Raw genomic sequence first — 19,010 nt, 5'->3', positions numbered from 1 at the left:
TGAAACGAGGCATTGCATCGTTGGCAGCGGCAGCCCTCATCGGAATCGTTGTATCCTCCCAGCCAGAGCGGTTGGGCTGATGCTGCCTTCAAGGGCTGTTGGAAGTATCGTGTTTTCCAATACCCGCGCTGCTGAGACGTGATGTTTCCGTGTCTTCAGGGCAAAAGAGGCGGAGAGCCGTGTCAATAACTAACAGTGAACGTGGTGTATTTTATGATTTTTTTAGTATTATTATTATATGGTATTGTTAGACATTCTCTGTAAATGATTAGTATTATTGCATGTTTCTGTTTTCATTCTTTGTTTAACTTTTAGTTGTTGATAAAATTACTTTTGTTTAATACATTCAGTAAAACACTATTGTAGCAATTGTATGCCTGATGCGCAATTTCTCCTCTTCATTCTGTCACTGCAGCACAAGGTGGCTATGTGCTGCTTGATTTCTGTCTATTACAACAGTAACCAAAAACATATTTGTTGAAAGGTCAATATGTATAATGTTAGACCAAAGACACTTGAATGCGCGACAAGTCTTATATATTCACTACTTCGGAGCTCAGAGGAAGGAGTTTACAAGGAGCACATGAAGGCAACATAAGAGCATCATCAACCGCATTCAGCTCTGACGTCAAACAAACGTCTTTGATCCGAGAGACTGGGAAAAATGCTGTATATACTCAATGATAAATAACAAATGGTAAAAATGACAGTATAATCAACAAAGATATGACATTTGAGCCCATATGAAGGAGAGGGTTCAACAATGGTGTGTCTGAGACATGCATAACAGGACATGCAATGTGTTGCCCCATATCTAATATAACACAATTATGGCAATATCCGACTGTACTGGAGGTGATCACCTTTTGTTCCATGCAATAAGTAGGCTTCGATACATTTGGTTTGGTCTATGGTTAGCCTAGTATTTTCCAATAAACGGTGTGCAGTGACATCTAGTGGCAGAGACAACAAAATACATCAAACAATAGTTTTGGCCTCTATTTGACTTATCTGAATACTGTATGTTATGTTCCTGTCATCTGTGACTGGATGTTTACTGTGACTTGAAAATAAAATGCTATCTAAAGCAGGAAGCATCAGTGTTGTTTCCACTTAGAGATGAAGATGAGTTCCAGGCTCAGATGTCTCATTAGCAAAAGATGACAAGGAGCGGGGGGTTTAAACTTTTTCTCAGCTGTAAGTGACTGAGAAATCTGTCTCTCCGAGACCATGCCTGCATTACAGCAGGGCATGCAGGCACATGCTCTGGGGCCTCCAACCATCTGACACCTATAGATACATTTGTATTTTAATTGTAAAGTTGCACTTTAATACAAATTTCACACTATCTCAGCAATGAAGTTGTTCACTGAATTTTAACATAATTTGCCTAACCTATCTGATTGGGTGAGTGCTTAATGGGGCAGCTGCACTGCCAGCAGTCATCCTTTGGGGGCCACCATTAGGGGGTCTATAGAGCATGCTGGCCCACTGGCCCAGGGGCCCCTATAGTGGGATACTGTGGGCATGTTCATTAAAACATACTGCTACTCTTGTCATGTGGTGACTGCCTGTACGGTTGTGTCACCCACACAGAACTTGAACTGACTTCAAGTTGGTAACTCATTTGGGTTTCGACCATAGTTAAAGAGACAAGGGGCAAGGAGAACTAGGCTTTAATTTACATAGACCATGCATAAACATGCATACTGATTCTTTATATAGTTAAATGATTTCAAGTATATATAGTGTGGTATATTTGTGTCATACTCAACTTGCTTTTCATGTTTCAAACTCAAGATGGGAGTGTTGCTTCACATTTGACTTGGCACTGTACAGTCTCTACACTCTGAAAGCAGGAATTATATTTTGCTTCTCAGGAGGTTTGTTTGACGGAGGAAGTCTACAATAGATGTTCTCTTTCTATCTGATCGGCTTATTGCCTCTGTAGCACAACTGACCCAATTTCCCCACGAGGATCGTTACATTCTCTTCTAATCCTTTCTGCACCTTGTTCCCTCCATTAACTCCACTTAAAGCCTCACAAAAAGATAGGGCTACTGGACAACTACAAGATGGTCTACGATCTCAAATCATATCTACCATCATCTGCCTCCATTAGGCTGTAAGTTTGTTCCCATCCACAACAATGCATCCAGGATATTTGATCCTTTTCATTTTCATTTCATTAATTTTTCATTTCATTTAGGACTATCCAAACATGATCTGTCTCTACAAAACTTCATTCATTTATTTACTGAGCTTTTGCATGCAGCTACACATTGAATTTATAGTAAGTCTAAAGCCTGATTTCTTCAACAATTATTTACTGTTGGCCCTACAAAGCATTGTGAGTGAATCCGTCAGTATATGGACTTCAACCACTTTCTCAATGTTGAGAGAGATAAAGCTGCTACACAGAAAGTATCCACAATTTGTTGAAATTACATACTAATACAACAACTGTTGTTTTTGGGCCTGTCTTAAGGTGTGAAGGAGAAATAGGGAGAGAGAGAGAGAGAGAGAGAGAAAAAGAAAGAGAGAGAGGGAGAGAGAGAGAATTTGACTTGATAATTTAATGGAATAACTTACAACAAAACGGGAAAAAGCAACTAAACACACCTTAAAAACTGCACCATCCACCTACATACTCACCCCCCTCACCCACCTAGCCACCCACACACACGCAAACACACACCATGCATATTACACATTCTGCAGCCCCCAGACATTCATTAAGGTCATAAATGCTTTTATCACATCTTGTTTAGACTGAGTTTTCCTCTATTCCTGCATCAGTGAAAAATCACTCTCACACCTCTAGATCGTTCAGAATCCAACAGCTATTGCAGGATATGAAGTGGTGCCGAACAGAGATCATATATCCACAATTTTAGTATCTCTCCACTGGTTACCAGTTTGATATATAATTGATGTTAAGGTTTTATTGATCGCTGTTACAATATGGCAAGTTCTGGCCCCCAGCTACATTGCAACTTCTTAGTTCCCTATGAGCTGGAGCCTGAATTAATTGTCCCTCCATCCCTCAGTCTAAATTCAAGACATTATGTGATTGTGCTTTTGCCATTAGGGCATTAATTAGGGCTCTAGACTGTGGAACGCCCTGCCTGCGGAAGGGCTAGCTAATTCAGTGCCATCTTTTAAATCACCTCTTAAAACATATTTTATAAACTTGGTTTTTCATTTTGCCCCGTTGTGTTCCTGTGCTGTTTTTGATGTTTTATTTTTTGTATTAGTCTTTTTTATGTATAACAATTTTCTTTTGAATGTTTCCTATTTTTTATTTCCTCCTCATATATTTTAATATTCTTGGTTTCATGCCAGCACAGCACTTCTTAAACTCTTAAATAAGTGCTGCATAAATAAGTAAATAAATAGTAGTACCGTAGTAGTAGTAGTAGTAGTAGGATTCCACTGTAAATGTGACAATTAGAGAGTATAGAATGTCATCGCGAGATTTGAGCACGAGATTTCCCTCGGCAGTAGGTGGAGACTGGACAGAGCAGAGTGGAGTATCCAGGCAGCTGCTTTCTATCTGCCTTTTGACAGCTAGGCTAGCTTGTAAACAACACCAAAAAACCCCGGCTGTCTCTCCGAAAATCTAATGAATGAATACGCCGTTGTTTTTAGCACTAGGCCCCGTGTCGGCGGGTGGTGTTGTTTCCATTTCCACGGTATCTCATCTGTCCTTCTTCAGGATCGTCTCTGCAACATATTGAGGCACTGATGTTGCCTAGCTGAGCTAACCTCTCAACTGCCCTGAAAGACAATAGCAACCTTTTCATTTAAACACAAGGTAAGAGTAATGATACTTTTTTTTTTTGTATTTGGTTATTTTATCACAGACATGTGTTGTTGTATCGATACAGTCCTTTTTAACTTTAGTGTCACAGGGCTTTGCCTGGTGCAGGTGTTGGTATATCTGGGAACTGAGTGTGCCAAGCTGCTCCCATACAGGGAAAAATACAATTGACGTATACTTCAGATTATGTTTACATATGTGTTTCAAAATATACCAAACTTCGCCACAAAAATGTATTTGTACATTTTCTTCCTATGCGCTGTTGACAACATACAGTATATCTCCAAGAATATCCAAATATATTTTCAAAATATATTTAAAATTAAAATAAATGAATATTTACCAGCAGTACATAGGAAGAAAATGTATTTCCAGTGTCCAAATATATGTTTTGAATGAATGTCATCTACATGTACAAATATATTGCCTGGGCCAATTATTGTATATTTTGAAACATAAATGTAAACATATTCCAAAGTATATGTGAAATGTATTTTTTGCACTATGGTTACACCCAGTGATGTAGAGGTCAATAACACTGACCTCCAGTCAGTGATTATCATAAGGCAAACAACCACCAATATAATAAACAAAAATCTATTACATTTTCAACAAAGCAGCAATTCAGTCCCCCCCCCCCCCCCCCTTAAATGACCCTATCATCATATAACTTACATCAGTTGTATACTACTTACTATTTTGTAAACTATAGAATTTTTGCCTTTAAAGAGCCTAAAAATGTGGGTAACTGAGTTTAGGTGGACTGGCCCCCCCTCTGCATCCCTGTCTATACGCAGCTCCATTATATGTAACCATCACATCCAGTGGCACGGAGCACGGCACAAATCTAAGGATCACCACACTTCTTCTAATCATTGTGTGCCACTGCGCAGCCAGTCACAGCTACATTGTTTCAGCAAATGATAAAAGACCGATCAGGCTGTCGTCACTGACTACTGTTTCTGAATCTCTTGTCAAACATGTCAGTCTTTTTGTCCTGATGTTTTTCACCAGTACTGTGAAAATGGAAATACTATAATGCTATACTGCTGTTGTATTAGCGTAAGCCTTGTGAATAATATGGTATTTACAGTCCATTGTCATAGATCTCCCAGTCAGAGTTAATTCATGTCCATATTCTTCATCATGTCCTGTACTATAATTTAGGTTGGATCTAAGATCTGTAAAAATCCTAGTACAAGTCAGTGTTTTTCAGACCTTTTATCTAGGACATACATTTTTCAAAGATTGTTTATGACCCAAACAGGTTATGCACAGTATTTTGTTGTCAAATTTAACAAAATTTTACTGTTTGGCAATATTCTCTTATACCCATTTTGTATTGCAGGGGCTTGGGAAGGCTATGGCAAAATAACACAGCCAGAAGTCTCATAAAATTAGAATGATTAATTTACCAATAATTTGGTTTGTTTTAATCCCTACCATCCAAATGTGGGTCTTGACCCCAAAATTGAAAAGCACATGTATAGTCTACTGCTCAGAGCTCTCCCCATTATACTGTAGCTTTGATCTGCATTTCCACTCTTGTCTCCGGGAATAATTGAAAGCCATTCTTTGCAACTTTCCACAAAGCTGAAGGGCTGACTTGGGCAAGAACAATGACTTTGAATCACCCTCTGTGAACACTCTTGCATTTTCAATGGGGGGAAAATGTGCTAGCAGTCCCTTCTCTAAAATAGCTGATATTTCATGTATTTCCACGTCTCCGTACTGCTGAGAGGAATTCACTTCCGCAGCTATCAAAAGTGTCACACTGGATGCGCTCGATGCAAAACAGGGATTATGCACCATTCAGAAGTGATCTATTAAAAACATAGCACAACGTTTTATGCTTTCAAAGTCTTAAAGTAGCAAAGTGCATCCTACTTTTGGTTTTATTTTGAATCTATGAGAGATAGAAGTTATCTGAGTTTCTTGGTGTTGAGTAAATTATTAAATTTGAAGGGGTTTTCTGTAGGATAATTGAAGTCCAGGCTCCAGCAAATAATCCATTGTATTTTCAAGAAATTTAAATCCCATCTAAATTCACTGAAATCTCTAGTTTTGATGAGCCTGTTATGGTCTATGTAAGGTATAATTTGGATCCTTTTTGACAGTAATGATCTAAATTGTTTGCAAGCCGTTTTTTCTGGAGACCTACATTCTCTTAAGATTCAGGTTTCTAACTGACTCAGTATTTTCTTCAGCCTGCCTTATGTTGCGGGGACCTTGGTAACGCAGTTGCTTCATCCAAGTTAGAACTGCCTATTCAGAAACATCCTTAAAGGTACTAATATTTCTTTTATGATAATTTGCTTATCCGTTTTAACTGAACTGACTGATCTGGCCACTGAGATGTCCCCAAGTTGTTGATGTACAGCTGCTATCTCTAAAGCTGACATTTAAACTAGTCTATCCATTAGTTTTACCCAGCGTTTTATGCAGCGTCATTCATGGGTTTTGTGGCCTCTTGGGAACAGCATTGGTATTAATCAATGTTTTTTTGTGTCATGGACTTTTTTTTTTGAGGCCAGGATATCATTGTATAGGCTATTTCACACCAGAGGCCATAAGGGAAACACAGTGTCTTAGGATTGGTGTGCAGTAGAAAGTACTGAACAAGAGATTCTGCCCCCATTAGAGTGTCCTACACACATTTTGACAAGATGAAAATCCTATAGATTTTTTATTCTTCCAATCACTCCCGTCCCCAAAATGGATGGGCACCAACGTTGGAGCTAAATCACTTTCAGATATCTTGAAGTGTGTGTCCACCCTTAGTATTCTCTTTCTGTCCCTTTGTGGGATATTGCCTGTTGTCCTGGGGCAGCGCTGAACTGCTGTGCTGCGGTGTTTTCAGAGGATGTCCTTCTCACTTTGTTCCCCTGTCTCTGTCTGTCATTTGCACACACACACACACACACACACACACACACACACACTGCAGAATGCCTGCATCAGCCCCCATTTCTCATGTGCCCCCTGGGAGAAAGAGAGCGGCTGTACAGTGTAGTATACAGTACTGGCCTGATAACTTCTGTATATTGTAAGGGATAGTGGGTCAATATTACCGGATGATTTAGAGAATGACAAAAATGTTATTAACCAGCAGGCTATCAATCAAGCAAGTAATCAGTCATCGTTGGGAATAGCCGCGTAGTTAGACATATGATGTGTTGTCGATAGGCTAAGGGCATTTTCTGACACTCACTGCCAGTCATTATGAAGCAGCAAGCCTATTTTTCACCACAGTAGCATTGCACTATATTTATGGAACAAAACAATGGTGTGTGTGTGTGTGTGTGTGTGTTTGTGTCTCGGTGTCTGCCTGTCTGTCCAAATGTGTTTAAGAAAGAGATGGCGAGTGAGAGAAAGGGTATGAGTCTTGTCTTTGTACAGCTAGATAATGGCTGCTGGGCCATTAATTCTCCCCAGTGTCACACTGAGCACCAAGCAGCTTGATACAACCTGACAGGCCACATTTGGTCCAGGAATAAAGATGACAACGAGTACGGACGCAGCATCGGGGCCAGAGGAGATAGGCAATCAAGTGGCTGGAGGGGAAGAGGCAAGGTGGACGCAGGAAGAAAAGGGGCGAAAGAGATACCGTCTAATTGTTTTTTTGTTTTGTTTTTTGAGAGTCACTTCTCCTTTTGAAGAGGGATGTCAAGGATCTCCAAGGTGATCCGAAAGGCAAAGGGAAAGAAATGGGGAGAAAGAGAGATGGTGAACTCCAAAGACAGAGAGAGAGAGAGGGGGAGAGGTGAGTTGCAGGGAATGACGAACACCGCGGACAAAATGAGCAGCAACAGCGCTTGGCTACTGCCGCTGCTCCCCTCCCCTTCCCCCCTTTAGCTTTGGCTTTCCAGGATTCTCATTAAAATGCATTAGACTCTCCAGGCTGCCCCGCACTGCCTTCCACCACATCATTGGGGTGCTTATCATCTCCAGAGCAAACAGATATGCTAACCAGTAACACTGGGGGAAGCCGGGGCTTTAGTGTCAGGGTGGAAGGCGGCACAGAGAGAGCGGTGGCTGACTGGCAGGCGGTGAGAGAGACCGGGATCCGTCGTGTAAGAAGGGTTTTTTTACGAGGGGTAGTGGTGGTCTTGAACCGGTTTTATCTGAGATTGGGAAGAATGAAATGGTCAAGGAGACTGGATGGTGAAAAAGCAGCGCTCCAACTCCTAAAGGAAGCTCCTAAGGAAAAACGCCGCTCCAGAACAAGATTCACAAAGCAGAGTTCAGTTTATACTGGTAAACATGCACAAGTCAACCATGACCCTAATCTGTGATGTTATCAAACGCTGCTCCATTAACAGCGACTGGAAGACTGACTCTGAGGACACGGTGACAATAGGGTGATTTGATGGGGATGAGGGCATATTATCTGGTGGTAAACTCACTGTGTTTCAATGTCACGAGGCAGATTTGGATGGGAAAGCTCGAACAAACATTACGTGCCTGGAGTTGTTTATGTTTTAAAGTATCAACTGAACTGTCTGCAATCATTGGAACAACCTGAATTCAGTTTTACTATGTGTTTTTTGCTTTAAAGCCATGATACTTGGGCTGCATTTTGAGACACTGGGAATGAGCAATATGGGTTTCAGCAGGGAATTGGAAACAGGACAGACTATGGCGATAACATCGTGGGGTTAGGCTGTAAGGAAAGAAATACTGTTCAAATCTGTTCTAATGATGTAATTATGTAGTCTCAGGCGCTAACTCAGCTCCTAGCCAACAATAGGTAAATGTGATTTATTGGACTGGATGGGATTTTGACTTGATTTTGGACCCGATTCAGCCAGTTTCCAGCAAGTGCAAAGCCCCCATTCCTCATAGTTCATGCCAGGTGCATAAATTGAACGCAACGTTGAATTTTGAAATGGTTTTACATAGAATTTAGAGGGTCTTAGGCAGTAAGATCAGCAGTGTGCTGGGTTTTGCTTGGGGATGGACGGTTGAGAAGTTAATGGACACACGCACACACACACACAAAATCCACCAGGGTATTTATTCCAAAATATCTATCTTCATGCTTGGAAAAGATAGAAATTTCTACATCGCTGGATATTTCACATTTTCTTTTAGGCAGTTGGAGGAAAAGTACCGTGCATGTAGGTGTGCCGCCTAAAGGTTTAATGTTCAGGGAAAACCAAGTGCAGGAGTGCTGATCTGCAAAAAGGTTGTGTGATCTAGCCTACCTTGCTAGTGGTTCTCAACCTGTGTGCCAAGGCGCAGTGGTGCGCAGCAGAGTGTGCTCAGTTGTAGCTTTGAATTTTCATTAGAACGTAAATAAAATCTGTCTCTTAAATAGTGCACGAGTTTCATCATAATCTAATTAAATCAGCCTTTGACTACCCCCCACCCCCTTGCATTTATTAAAACTCTTGTAATTATTTGCCTAATAGCAAATGATAGTCAGTACAAAGTCAGATTTTGATGTAACTAGGCTAATATTGAGGGCTACACTTGTTTCTGGTTCTCGCAGCTCTTTCTTTCTACCGTTGAGGCTGATCTGCCTTTACATAGACATATGAGACCTGGATCCTGCCTTGTGTTGAGCTGTTTCAGTGAAGAAGCAAAACAACACTGAGCAAGGTTTTAGTGGGTCACTCATAGACGCCTGTAAAGCAGCCCTTGTCTCAGCTTTGGACTTTTTCTATTTTTCTCTGTGCTCAACGAGACAAAAGCTGATCTCATTGTAAAAGCCAGGGAAGTGAAAGATTTATAAAGCAGAAAATGGGGATGTGCTGTCTTTCTTCGCGTAACAGAAGCCTTGACCAGTGGGCCAGGCTCATGTTGTTTCTGAAGCGTGTTTCTTCTCCCCAGTGCACACAGGCATGGGCTCTTAGGTATTCTTTTTAGGGAATATGCTGCACTTAACCTAATGATTGTTTTATTGCAGCTAAATGTTAAAGGAGAACAAAGATCTTGGGCTCCAGTTGTCTTGAACTGGATGTAGGTGGTGGGTGTATTCTGGAAAGATAGGTGGGAGACTTGCTGAATACAGATGGAGGAAAAGAGTGAAATGGAGGGACAGGAACATGGAATCAGTGGGTAACTTAAAGGAAAAAGGGCCCAGAAATAGAATATAAATGTGAAGCCATTCCCCAGTGTTCACACAGCCCGAGAGACGCTGCACAGCTCACATTTGATTATATTTGGAACTGCTGTGACCTTTTCCTAATTTGAACATTTTTATTCTCGGGCAATATCTCGGCTTACTCCTTCACGCCGCTGATGAGATACAAAAGCCACCTCAAGGTCAGCTTAACTACCAGCCGCAACACACACACACATTGGATTCAGGAATGTTTGTATTCATATGTTTCTTTGCTGAGAGTATAATGCGTTTGTTTGCGGCTGATAGCTAAGCAACCTTCATGCTTTAGGCGTTTTTATACATGATCACAGGTAATCCTTGAGCCTGTTTTAAACCTGCTTGTTCTGAATAACTTGATTGTATTTAACGGAAAACAGGCTCGTAGCAGGTTGCAATCTCCAGGTCTCTGTTTGTAGCCTATAGCTTATGGTAATGCAAACGGGGGTGTATAACAGTTTTTGCGCGCTAAGTTGTCATGCAGCAGCTTTGACATTTTGAAGCTCTCGGTTTCTTGGCACAGGCAAATAGCAGTGGGCATCCACATGCATCCCTGTGGGACCCAGTGTGCAGTGAGAGGGATTAACCAGCACCGCTGGCACTGGGAGGCTAGCGCTGCCCTTGTCCTTGCGGATTGGAGGAGCAAGCAGGATGTCTGCCTAATGTTAGTCTCGCTAGCAGCCTTCTCTCCACACTTCATTTCACTTCACTTTGGCTGCTGTGTCAGCAGCAAAGCTACGCTGCTTATATATTCTCATCCACCGTGCGTCTCTGTGACATTTAGGTAGGAAATAGCATCGCACTGTGTTATATTGGCTTATTATGTGCCATGTGTGTTTTGAAAAGTGAAGGCAAAGCTTTTCATGTGCGTCTTCAAGACATGCATTACTGTCTCCTTTGAATGTACTGTATTTGCATATAAACAAAGAATATTATGCTTGCTGTTTGCATTGGCTGCTTATCTAGATTCACATTTATCTTCTTTACAGCTTGTCTTCCTGAGATTTCTGACTAAAAGATGAAATTCTATCACATTATTTTTATGCTACATAGCCTGAGAGATAACAACCACTGCACATTGTCTTGTCCTGCCTGACTTCAGGCAGTTTGGCCAATAAGGTCAACAGTCAAAGAGCTGTGCGAGTCAGCAGTGTTACTATGGACATTTGCCTCCAGTCTCCATTATGTCAAGATACAGAAGGAGGGGATGACCTTTACTAACTCCTTTTGTAAAGGCGTATGACACTTTAAGCTAATTTAAGAAAGAAGTAGAGGTGGTCATAGTAATTCAGGCCTGGATCTGCCAAGGGCGCAGACCATTAGTGCGCACATACAGAATGACACAGGCAGCTGCCTCCAATTCTGTGCCTGATTTACCAATATCTGTCATGCAAATGAGGTTGGCACAGTTGTAGAGCTTGGACGGTGCAGACAACCCTGCATTAGATGGAAGAAAAAAGAGGGATGATATTTATTTTAGGCGAATTAAAAGTATTTTTATAGTGTGCCTAATGTGACAATAGATCAAATGCAGTCTCCCTCTCCCTCTTTTCCTACAGCTGTTTTCAAATCTTTAAAGCTTGATCAGTTCCAATATATTTCTTTTCTTCTTAAATATAACGTCAGGGCTACAGTGTTTAATACATTTTGTAAGATATTTGTTAAAAAATAATAAGCAGATATGAAATCCTCAGCCACACTGACAAAGTCTTAAATGCATACCATACTTAATTGGACTAAAGAATTAATTGCCAACTAGACCAGTAAGGTCTCTGTAGACTTGGTCTTACATTTCTGCTAAAATATGTGTGCATGAACTTTTTTTTTTGTTTCTTTATTTGGAAAAGAGAAACATTAAGCTGTTTTCTTTTTTGGAAATTTAAGATCTGAAAAAATTTAAAAAAAAAATAAAAATCTGAGTTATACCTCCCGTTGCATGCCTTCCTTCATCAGCCTGGACATCATCCTCTTCATCCTAAACCTCCTCATTCCTGACCTCTGTCCATTGTTCCATGCCATGCAATATTGTAGAGCGATGAGTTAAGATGTGGTTTGTTCATTTTATTTGATTAATCTCCTCTGCACTTCAAAACATATATGTATAAAAGCACAAAAAGTCTGCACCCTGGTCCTTTCCATATTTAGACGTGCAAAATGCTTGTGTGCCTGGTTAGTAAATCAGAGTCTTCTATTTTTACGAGCACAGAAAGCCTTGGCGCCCACGCAAACATTTAGTAGTTCTGGGCCTCTGTCACAAAGTTCTCCAATCTACATCCCACAGTCAGTGTTGGCCACACAAGCGCTCAACTGACTTTGAATTGGAAAGTAGCTCGCATTGAATTGGGAAACGTTGGATTGGCGAACTATAACAAATATTAGCTATGTTTTAGTCTTAAAGTGCATGAAGTCAACAATTGCCCCTACACTTTTGTCCAGAGACTGAATATCTTACTGTGCAGTTCAGGATGGACTCTCCACAGTTCACAGTGTTCTTGCTTATCTGGAGTGGCTGTACTTTACTGTATTTTGTACTGTCTGTATTCTGGCTGTGTGTTCACTGCAGAGTTTGATCACAAAGAGTGACCCTGTTGCCAGTGACATATTGTGCTTGTTGGGATGTCAGAAATAGCCCAGGGACTCTGCATGGCTACTGCAGAACAGAGATAGAGAGAGAGAGAGAGAAAAGAAACCTGAACTATGGGAAGAAAAAGAGAGCAAGACAAGTAGGGGAAAGAAAAAGTAAAAACACAAATTTTGAAAAGAATGAAACCAAATAGACAGTAATCGGGAATAGAATGAGACTGCGTATAAGATAAGTGAGAGCATCAGGGGAAAGTGAGAGCAGTAATAGGAATACAGTGAGATAAGAGAGCGACAGCAGGACGGGAATAGAAAGAAGAGGTGAAAAGTGAGAGGGAAGACAGACGATGGAGACAGTAGACTGGCTAGGTGGTGGGTCTAGATGTCTCTGTTTAGTCATTCTCTAGCTTGGACAGACAGGATGGCAGGCAGATAAATAGACAGGATGGCAATAGCGGAGTGAATTTATGATCCTGTGGGACATTAGCGACCCAAGCTGACAGAGAGAGACTGACAGACAGAAGGAGAAGATGTCGTTAGAAAGAGAGAGAGCTTATCCACACGTATCTTGTCTACTACTCAAACCTGAATATGCAGGCTGGAATATAAAGCTTGTGTCAGCCTGTTCTCCATGTCTGCTTGTATGAGTGTGTGCATTATATGGGTTTGTGTGGTATATATACCTAGATTCCTCTCTACTTAATCTAAGGCTGCAGTTTGGTTTGGTTTGTCCTGATTTAGTTTAGTTTTGCTAGAGGGCTGATTTTGAGTTGCTCTCAAAATCCCATTTTGTCACAGTGAAGGTCACACCAAAGCATAGACCTGGGATCATCCCTTTCCTTCCTCTCAGTTGTGTGTGTGTCTGCAAGTGTATGCACACATTCATGTGTGTGGTATACATTGGGAAAAGTGAGTGTTTGTATCTGGTAGGCCTATAGGCCAATAAAAATGGAAAATTATGTTTTGCTCCATCTATTCCTGGGGAAACCTTTGTTTTAAGCTCGTGAAGCTATCCTTCAGATGGTTATTTAGCATGCTAGTTGCCTAGTGTATGCAGGCAGGCAGCTGCTGGCCGCTAGCCGTTGGTTTGATTTAGAGTCTCTCAATGACTCACTTGTTCGCTCAATATGCAGATGAGTAGAGTTGAGAGCAATACTCTCTTTCCTTTCTCTCTGCCTCCTCACAGTGTAATTTGTCTTGACATATGCAGGAAGGGTGGAAGGAGGGGATGTAAGGTTAAGAAAATGTCTCATTTCTTTACCCAGGTAAACAACCACTTTTCCTAAAGGCGAGAGCTCTGAAGCATGTTCTGATTAATTGCTGGATTGTATCGGTCCCATCAATAGCGCTGCAGGTTTATAGGCTTAAGTCCATGCTTTTATTGGACTATATTAGCATTCTCTCATGTCTGCTCTGCTGGTTGTGGCTTAAGGCTGACATAAATTCTTCGGCTGCAATATTGACTTTGTTTATTTTGTGTATTTACTTTGGCTTTATGATTAGTTTGCACTTTAACTTCTGTCCTCTGCTCTTTTCACTTCTTCCCTTTCTCCTCTGTCCTTTCCTCCTCCTGTACTCCTCTTCCCTCTTTTCCCCCCCCTCTTGCTTTCATCTCCTGCTCCCACTCTCTGTTCTCTCCTCCTCCTCTACCCACTCCTTTTCCTCCCCTCCCCCTCTTTCAACCCCCTCTTTTCCCTCCTCCTCTGCCTGCTCCTCTCGTCTCTCCCAGTCTTTGCGGGGCGGCGGATGTCTCGTCGCCTTTCCCTGAGGAGGTCGGAGGTTGGCTGGAGCTGGGAGGCGGGTCCTCAGCAGCAGTGATGCGGGCTTCAGTGGCGGGCTGCAGGATGAGCGTGGGCGCGCTCCTCAACGGGCTGCTGGTCTCCGTGGTTGCGGCGCTGCTTTGGAAGTATTCCATGCTGAGCGAGCATGCTGCCTTGCTGGAGGAAGAGCTGCACCTGACACGGCAGTCCCAAGAGCTCTCCCAGGCCCGCATCGACTATCATGCCGCCCTGCTGGCTCTCCAGGAGCACGGCACCCGCATGGTCTGCACTGGCAAGATGCACACCGACCGCGTCTGCCGCTTCGACTACCTCTGCTACTGCTCTGAGGCGGAGGAGTTTGTGTTCTTCCACTCCAATTCCTCCGTCATGCTGCCTAACCTGGGGCCCAGGCGCTTCCAGCCTGCCCTGCTGGACCTGTCCTCCGTAGAGGATCACAACACGCAGTACTTCAACTTTTTAGAGCTCCCTGCTGCTGCTTTAAAGTTCATGCCCAAGCCTGTGTTCGTACCGGATGTCACGTTGATTCTAAACCGGTTTAATCCCGACAACCTAATGCACGTATTCCACGATGACCTGCTCCCAGCCTTCTATACTATGAAACAGTATTCAGATTTGGATGATGAGGCCCGTTTGGTCTTCATGGAGGGCTGGGGTGAAGGCCCGCACTTTGACCTCTACCGACTTCTCAGCAGCAAGCAGCCACTACTCAAAGAACAGCTTAGGAACTTTGGCAAGCTAATGTGTTTTACCAAGTCATATGTCGGCTTGTCCAAGATGACCACCTGGTACCAGTATGGCTTTGTCCAGCCGCAGGGGCCCAAAGCCAACATCCTGGTCTCGGGGAACGAGATCCGGCAGTTCGCCAAAGCCATGATGGAGAAGATGAACATCACTAGAGTGGAAGATGCAGAGAAGGATGGAGGGAGCACTGAAGAGGAGAAGGAGAAAGAGAAGAAGGAAGAATACATTGTCGTGTTTAGTCGTTCAACGACAAGGCTGATTCTGAACGAAGCAGAGCTAATCATGGCGCTGGCCCAGGAATTTCAGATGAGAGTGGTTACGGTATCCCTGGAGGAACAAACTTTTACCAGCATTGTCCAGGTGATCAGTGGGGCCTCCATGTTAGTCAGCATGCATGGAGCTCAGCTTGTCAGCTCACTCTTCCTCCCCAGAGGAGCTGCTGTGGTGGAGCTGTTCCCCTATGCTGTGAACCCAGAACAGTACACCCCATACAAAACCCTTGCCTCCCTACCAGGCATGGACCTTCAATACGTGTCCTGGAGGAACACTATGGAGGAGAACACCATCACCCACCCAGACAGACCCTGGGAACAAGGAGGCATCGCCCATTTGGAAAAGGACGAGCAAGAGCGAATACTGGCCAGCAAGGATGTCCCCAGGCACCTGTGCTGCCGCAACCCGGAGTGGCTCTTCCGAATCTACCAGGACACTTTGGTGGACATCCCTTCATTGGTGGAAGTCCTCAAAGAGGGCCTGAGGGCCAGGCCCAGCTTGAAGAAGTCCAAGCCGGCCAGCACGGTTCACCCGGGCCGGGTCAGAGAAGCCCAGTGCCACACCTCAGTCCAAGCCACCAACGAGGCAAAACTCACAGTTTCCTGGCAGATCCCATGGAATCTGAAGTATCTGAAGGTGAGAGAAGTGAAGTACGAGGTGTGGATCCAGGAGCAGGGCGAGAACACCTACATGCCTTATATCCTCCCCCAGCAGAACTACACTTTTTCAGAGAACATCAAGCCCTTCACCACTTACCTGGTCTGGGTCAGGTGTATCTTCAACAAGAACCTCCTGGGGCCCTTTGCAGACGTTCTTATGTGCAGGACCTAGTAGAAACAACTTGTCCATTTGATGCTGTGCTGTTTCACACAAACAGTTGAGTAATGCTTGTTCCAGACAATCGTATATTGGAACAGTGGACTATTTGATTACAGTTTGTCTAATGGGGGTTGGTAAATGTGATTTGGCCTGTTTTTATGATCAGAGATCGGGCTTCTGATTTCTTGCACAGTGATGTTCCCATGCCCAGCACAGAAGAGGAGTACAATGTGACTTACTTATGGACAACACTGAATAAGACTTGAACCACAGGGACAGAACTAGATGGCAGTAGCCTTTTATGAATGCGTAAATGGAAGCTATATCACCTGTACCTATGAAAGGAAGAAAGTGCTAAATACCATGTCTCTACTCATGATTATAGAACTCAAATGAACAGATTTATTTATGTGCAAAGTAATATTATATAACATGTTTTTTTAGTAGTAGTCAAAACACTGATCCCTTTTACAGTATGCAATGTAGCTTTTCTGTGGAGAGTGAGATTTTAGGATAACAAGGTTTTATATGTTTTTTCTGTCTTGACCAATGTCTACTGTGTGTGTGATACCTGTGTGGCTTAGTTTATTTATGGATTGTTTAATTAGACCATTATTTGCAGAATCTTGCCAAAACCAAAGCGAATTTCAAAATGATATCAGCCAGTGTTATCGCCAGTCATTCATGCTGTAATACTTTCTCGTATTATGGATCTCTTGTACTTCTAATGTTTGCTACGAACCATACAGTTTTAGCCAGTGTCTCCCAAAATCTCAGAATTTTGAAAGGGAATGGAGCATTTTTAAGTGTGTCCAGCAAGAGAATTCTGAAAAAGTGCATTTTTCATGAATGCCACAGTAACAATGTTTTTTACCCTGAAAATTAAGTAATATGTAATTGAATAATAATTTATGTAACATTTTGTGATGAAAGGTACTGTTTCTTAATGCCACTAGGTATGAGTAGTTCTCCTATGTATTTTAAATATAGCAAGACAAGTGTTTGTGTTACTGCAGTGCCCAACCTCAACTAGTTTGCATTCGTTTTACTGCATACATAAATTTGAATTCTTATTCACTAATTGGCACCAATTACAAATGTAATAATTCTAATTTTCTGCAGATCGTATGACTCTGTTAAGCCAGGCTATAATTAGCCTAGACCGGTTTCTTTTCTTTGTTTCTTGTTTTAAAAGAAATAAGACTACATTACTCTAAATAGCATGTAAATGACAGTCTCTCTGGCACATAAATAGAGCCAGCCAGCTGCTATCCTACTGTATATTTGGAGCTAAGCAGCAGTATGTTGCACTGGTGGATTCCACTGCCTTGTGTTAATTAAGATAAAACCTCCAGAATCATCACTCTTTACTTTCCTCAGAGGGTTTCGAGCTGGTAAGAACAAGTTTGTTGCTGGATTTATTGTGAGCAACAAGAGAAATCCAAAGACGGTTGTTACAGTTGTTTGTGTGTCTTTTGCTAATGAACTGGTGCTTGTTGGTAGCTAGACTGCAAACATGCAAACTTGTTTTTGTAAGAAACGGAAGCTAGAGGTGATGCTAAGTAATTGGTAGTAGAAATCTAGCAACGAGCTGGATTTTTGCCTACTGAATTGCGCAAGTTGAAAACAGTACACTGCCACCAACATGTGTTAACTCTGTGTGCCATTGTTCAGATGATGTCAATTTTTCATGCACTTGACCAGTCATCTAAACATTACAATGACCTTTTTGTTGCCATTCTGTCTGCTGGCCAATTTGAGGATCCTTTACATTGTAGGTACATGAGCTTCTGATAACCTGAAATCTTCTTAAAAATGGAATTTGCCAAGTTTCCCTTTTTCAGTTGTTCACTTCACTGATAGATTTTTATTTGCTATATTAAAGTTCTCAGATGCAGTTCTATTGTCCATGTACGTTTGAGAGAATATTTATTTTGAACCACGGCTGTTCAGTGAGAAGAATGTGACAGTTTAGATATGTATGTGTTTGTATTGTTTGTTAGATTTATGTGTGCCCCCGCCCCACTTTAGAGGAGAAATTATATGTGCTGAGTGTCAGAAGTGAGAGTGCATAAGTCTCTGTTTTCTACATGAGCAAATAGTTGGAATTTCATTTTGAGTAATTGTGATTGAATAAAAAAGCTTATTTCTTATCTGCTGCATGTTGTTTCTGTATTATTAATCACAGTTTTCCTTAATAAATTCACGTTACGGTTTAAAATGTTATAGATTCATCTATTAGGGATTTGATACATAAATCAAAGAAGGCTTGGAAGAGTGTTTTTGGTCTCATGAATGAATCCTATACCTTAGGATAATTGGGTGGCTCGGGGAAATTGGTGGAAAGTGGTGATTACCCTGAAGGTTTCCCTGAGGGTGCAAGTTATTAAAAATGGATTGTAACTCATTATACAATTATTTTTGGCATGATTTCAAAGCAAAAGCATTCATGGGATGTGCACTGGGCTGGCTGAAAGCATCCTTGAGACAGAGGACAATTCTCAGTGGTTTTGACCTGAATGTAATATTCAGAGTATGAGAGTGCAGTGTGCTCAACAGCACAAGAGTTTGGGATAACAGTTTAGTCTGAGGGGCTACAGACTGCCATCATGTGAAATCAGTCTGTCGTAACTAAATTGAGGAAAATTACTATTACGCCAGTCTGAACATGCTATATTAGTCCTAAACTGTTGGTGTTTAATGACCAACTGGGTGTGAAAGTGAATCAGCCCCTGTAGGGAAATTCTCTTTTCTCTTGCCTCCCTCCACAGGGAGGTCAAAGGTCAGGCTCAGCTACAGAACAGCGCTCTTGGAGCTGGTAGGGATTCAGAGTCTTGCTCAAGGACATTTCAGCAGTGCAGATGCTTGCTGATACAGGGCTTTAGCC

General features: G+C 42.1%; 1 protein-coding gene across 1 annotated transcript; it reads left to right on the top strand.

Annotated features, from left to right (window-relative positions):
- Positions 1-3,736: 3,736 nt before the first annotated feature.
- On the top strand, positions 3,737-18,227 carry pomgnt2 (protein O-linked mannose N-acetylglucosaminyltransferase 2 (beta 1,4-)). The gene is made up of 2 exons (XM_071544301.1): positions 3,737-3,817; positions 14,239-18,227. The coding sequence occupies exon 2, from the start codon at positions 14,327-14,329 to the stop codon at positions 16,133-16,135; it is 1,809 nt and encodes a 602-aa protein (XP_071400402.1). The 5' UTR covers positions 3,737-3,817; positions 14,239-14,326; the 3' UTR covers positions 16,136-18,227.
- The last annotated feature ends 783 nt before the right edge of the window (positions 18,228-19,010 follow it).

This window comes from Centroberyx affinis, unplaced genomic scaffold (genome assembly GCF_046629955.1).
Source record: "Centroberyx affinis isolate AG114_WGS23_722 - 3 ecotype Tasmania unplaced genomic scaffold, CSIRO-AGI_Caff_v1 ptg004514l_1, whole genome shotgun sequence".
Classification (NCBI taxonomy): domain Eukaryota; kingdom Metazoa; phylum Chordata; class Actinopteri; order Beryciformes; family Berycidae; genus Centroberyx; species Centroberyx affinis.
This window is presented reverse-complemented; position numbering and strand designations above follow the sequence as displayed.

Coding starts and splice junctions, on each gene's coding strand:
- pomgnt2 (XM_071544301.1), top strand. CDS start 14,327: ATGCGGGCTTCAGTGGCGGGCTGCAGGATGAGCGTGGGCGCGCTCCTC.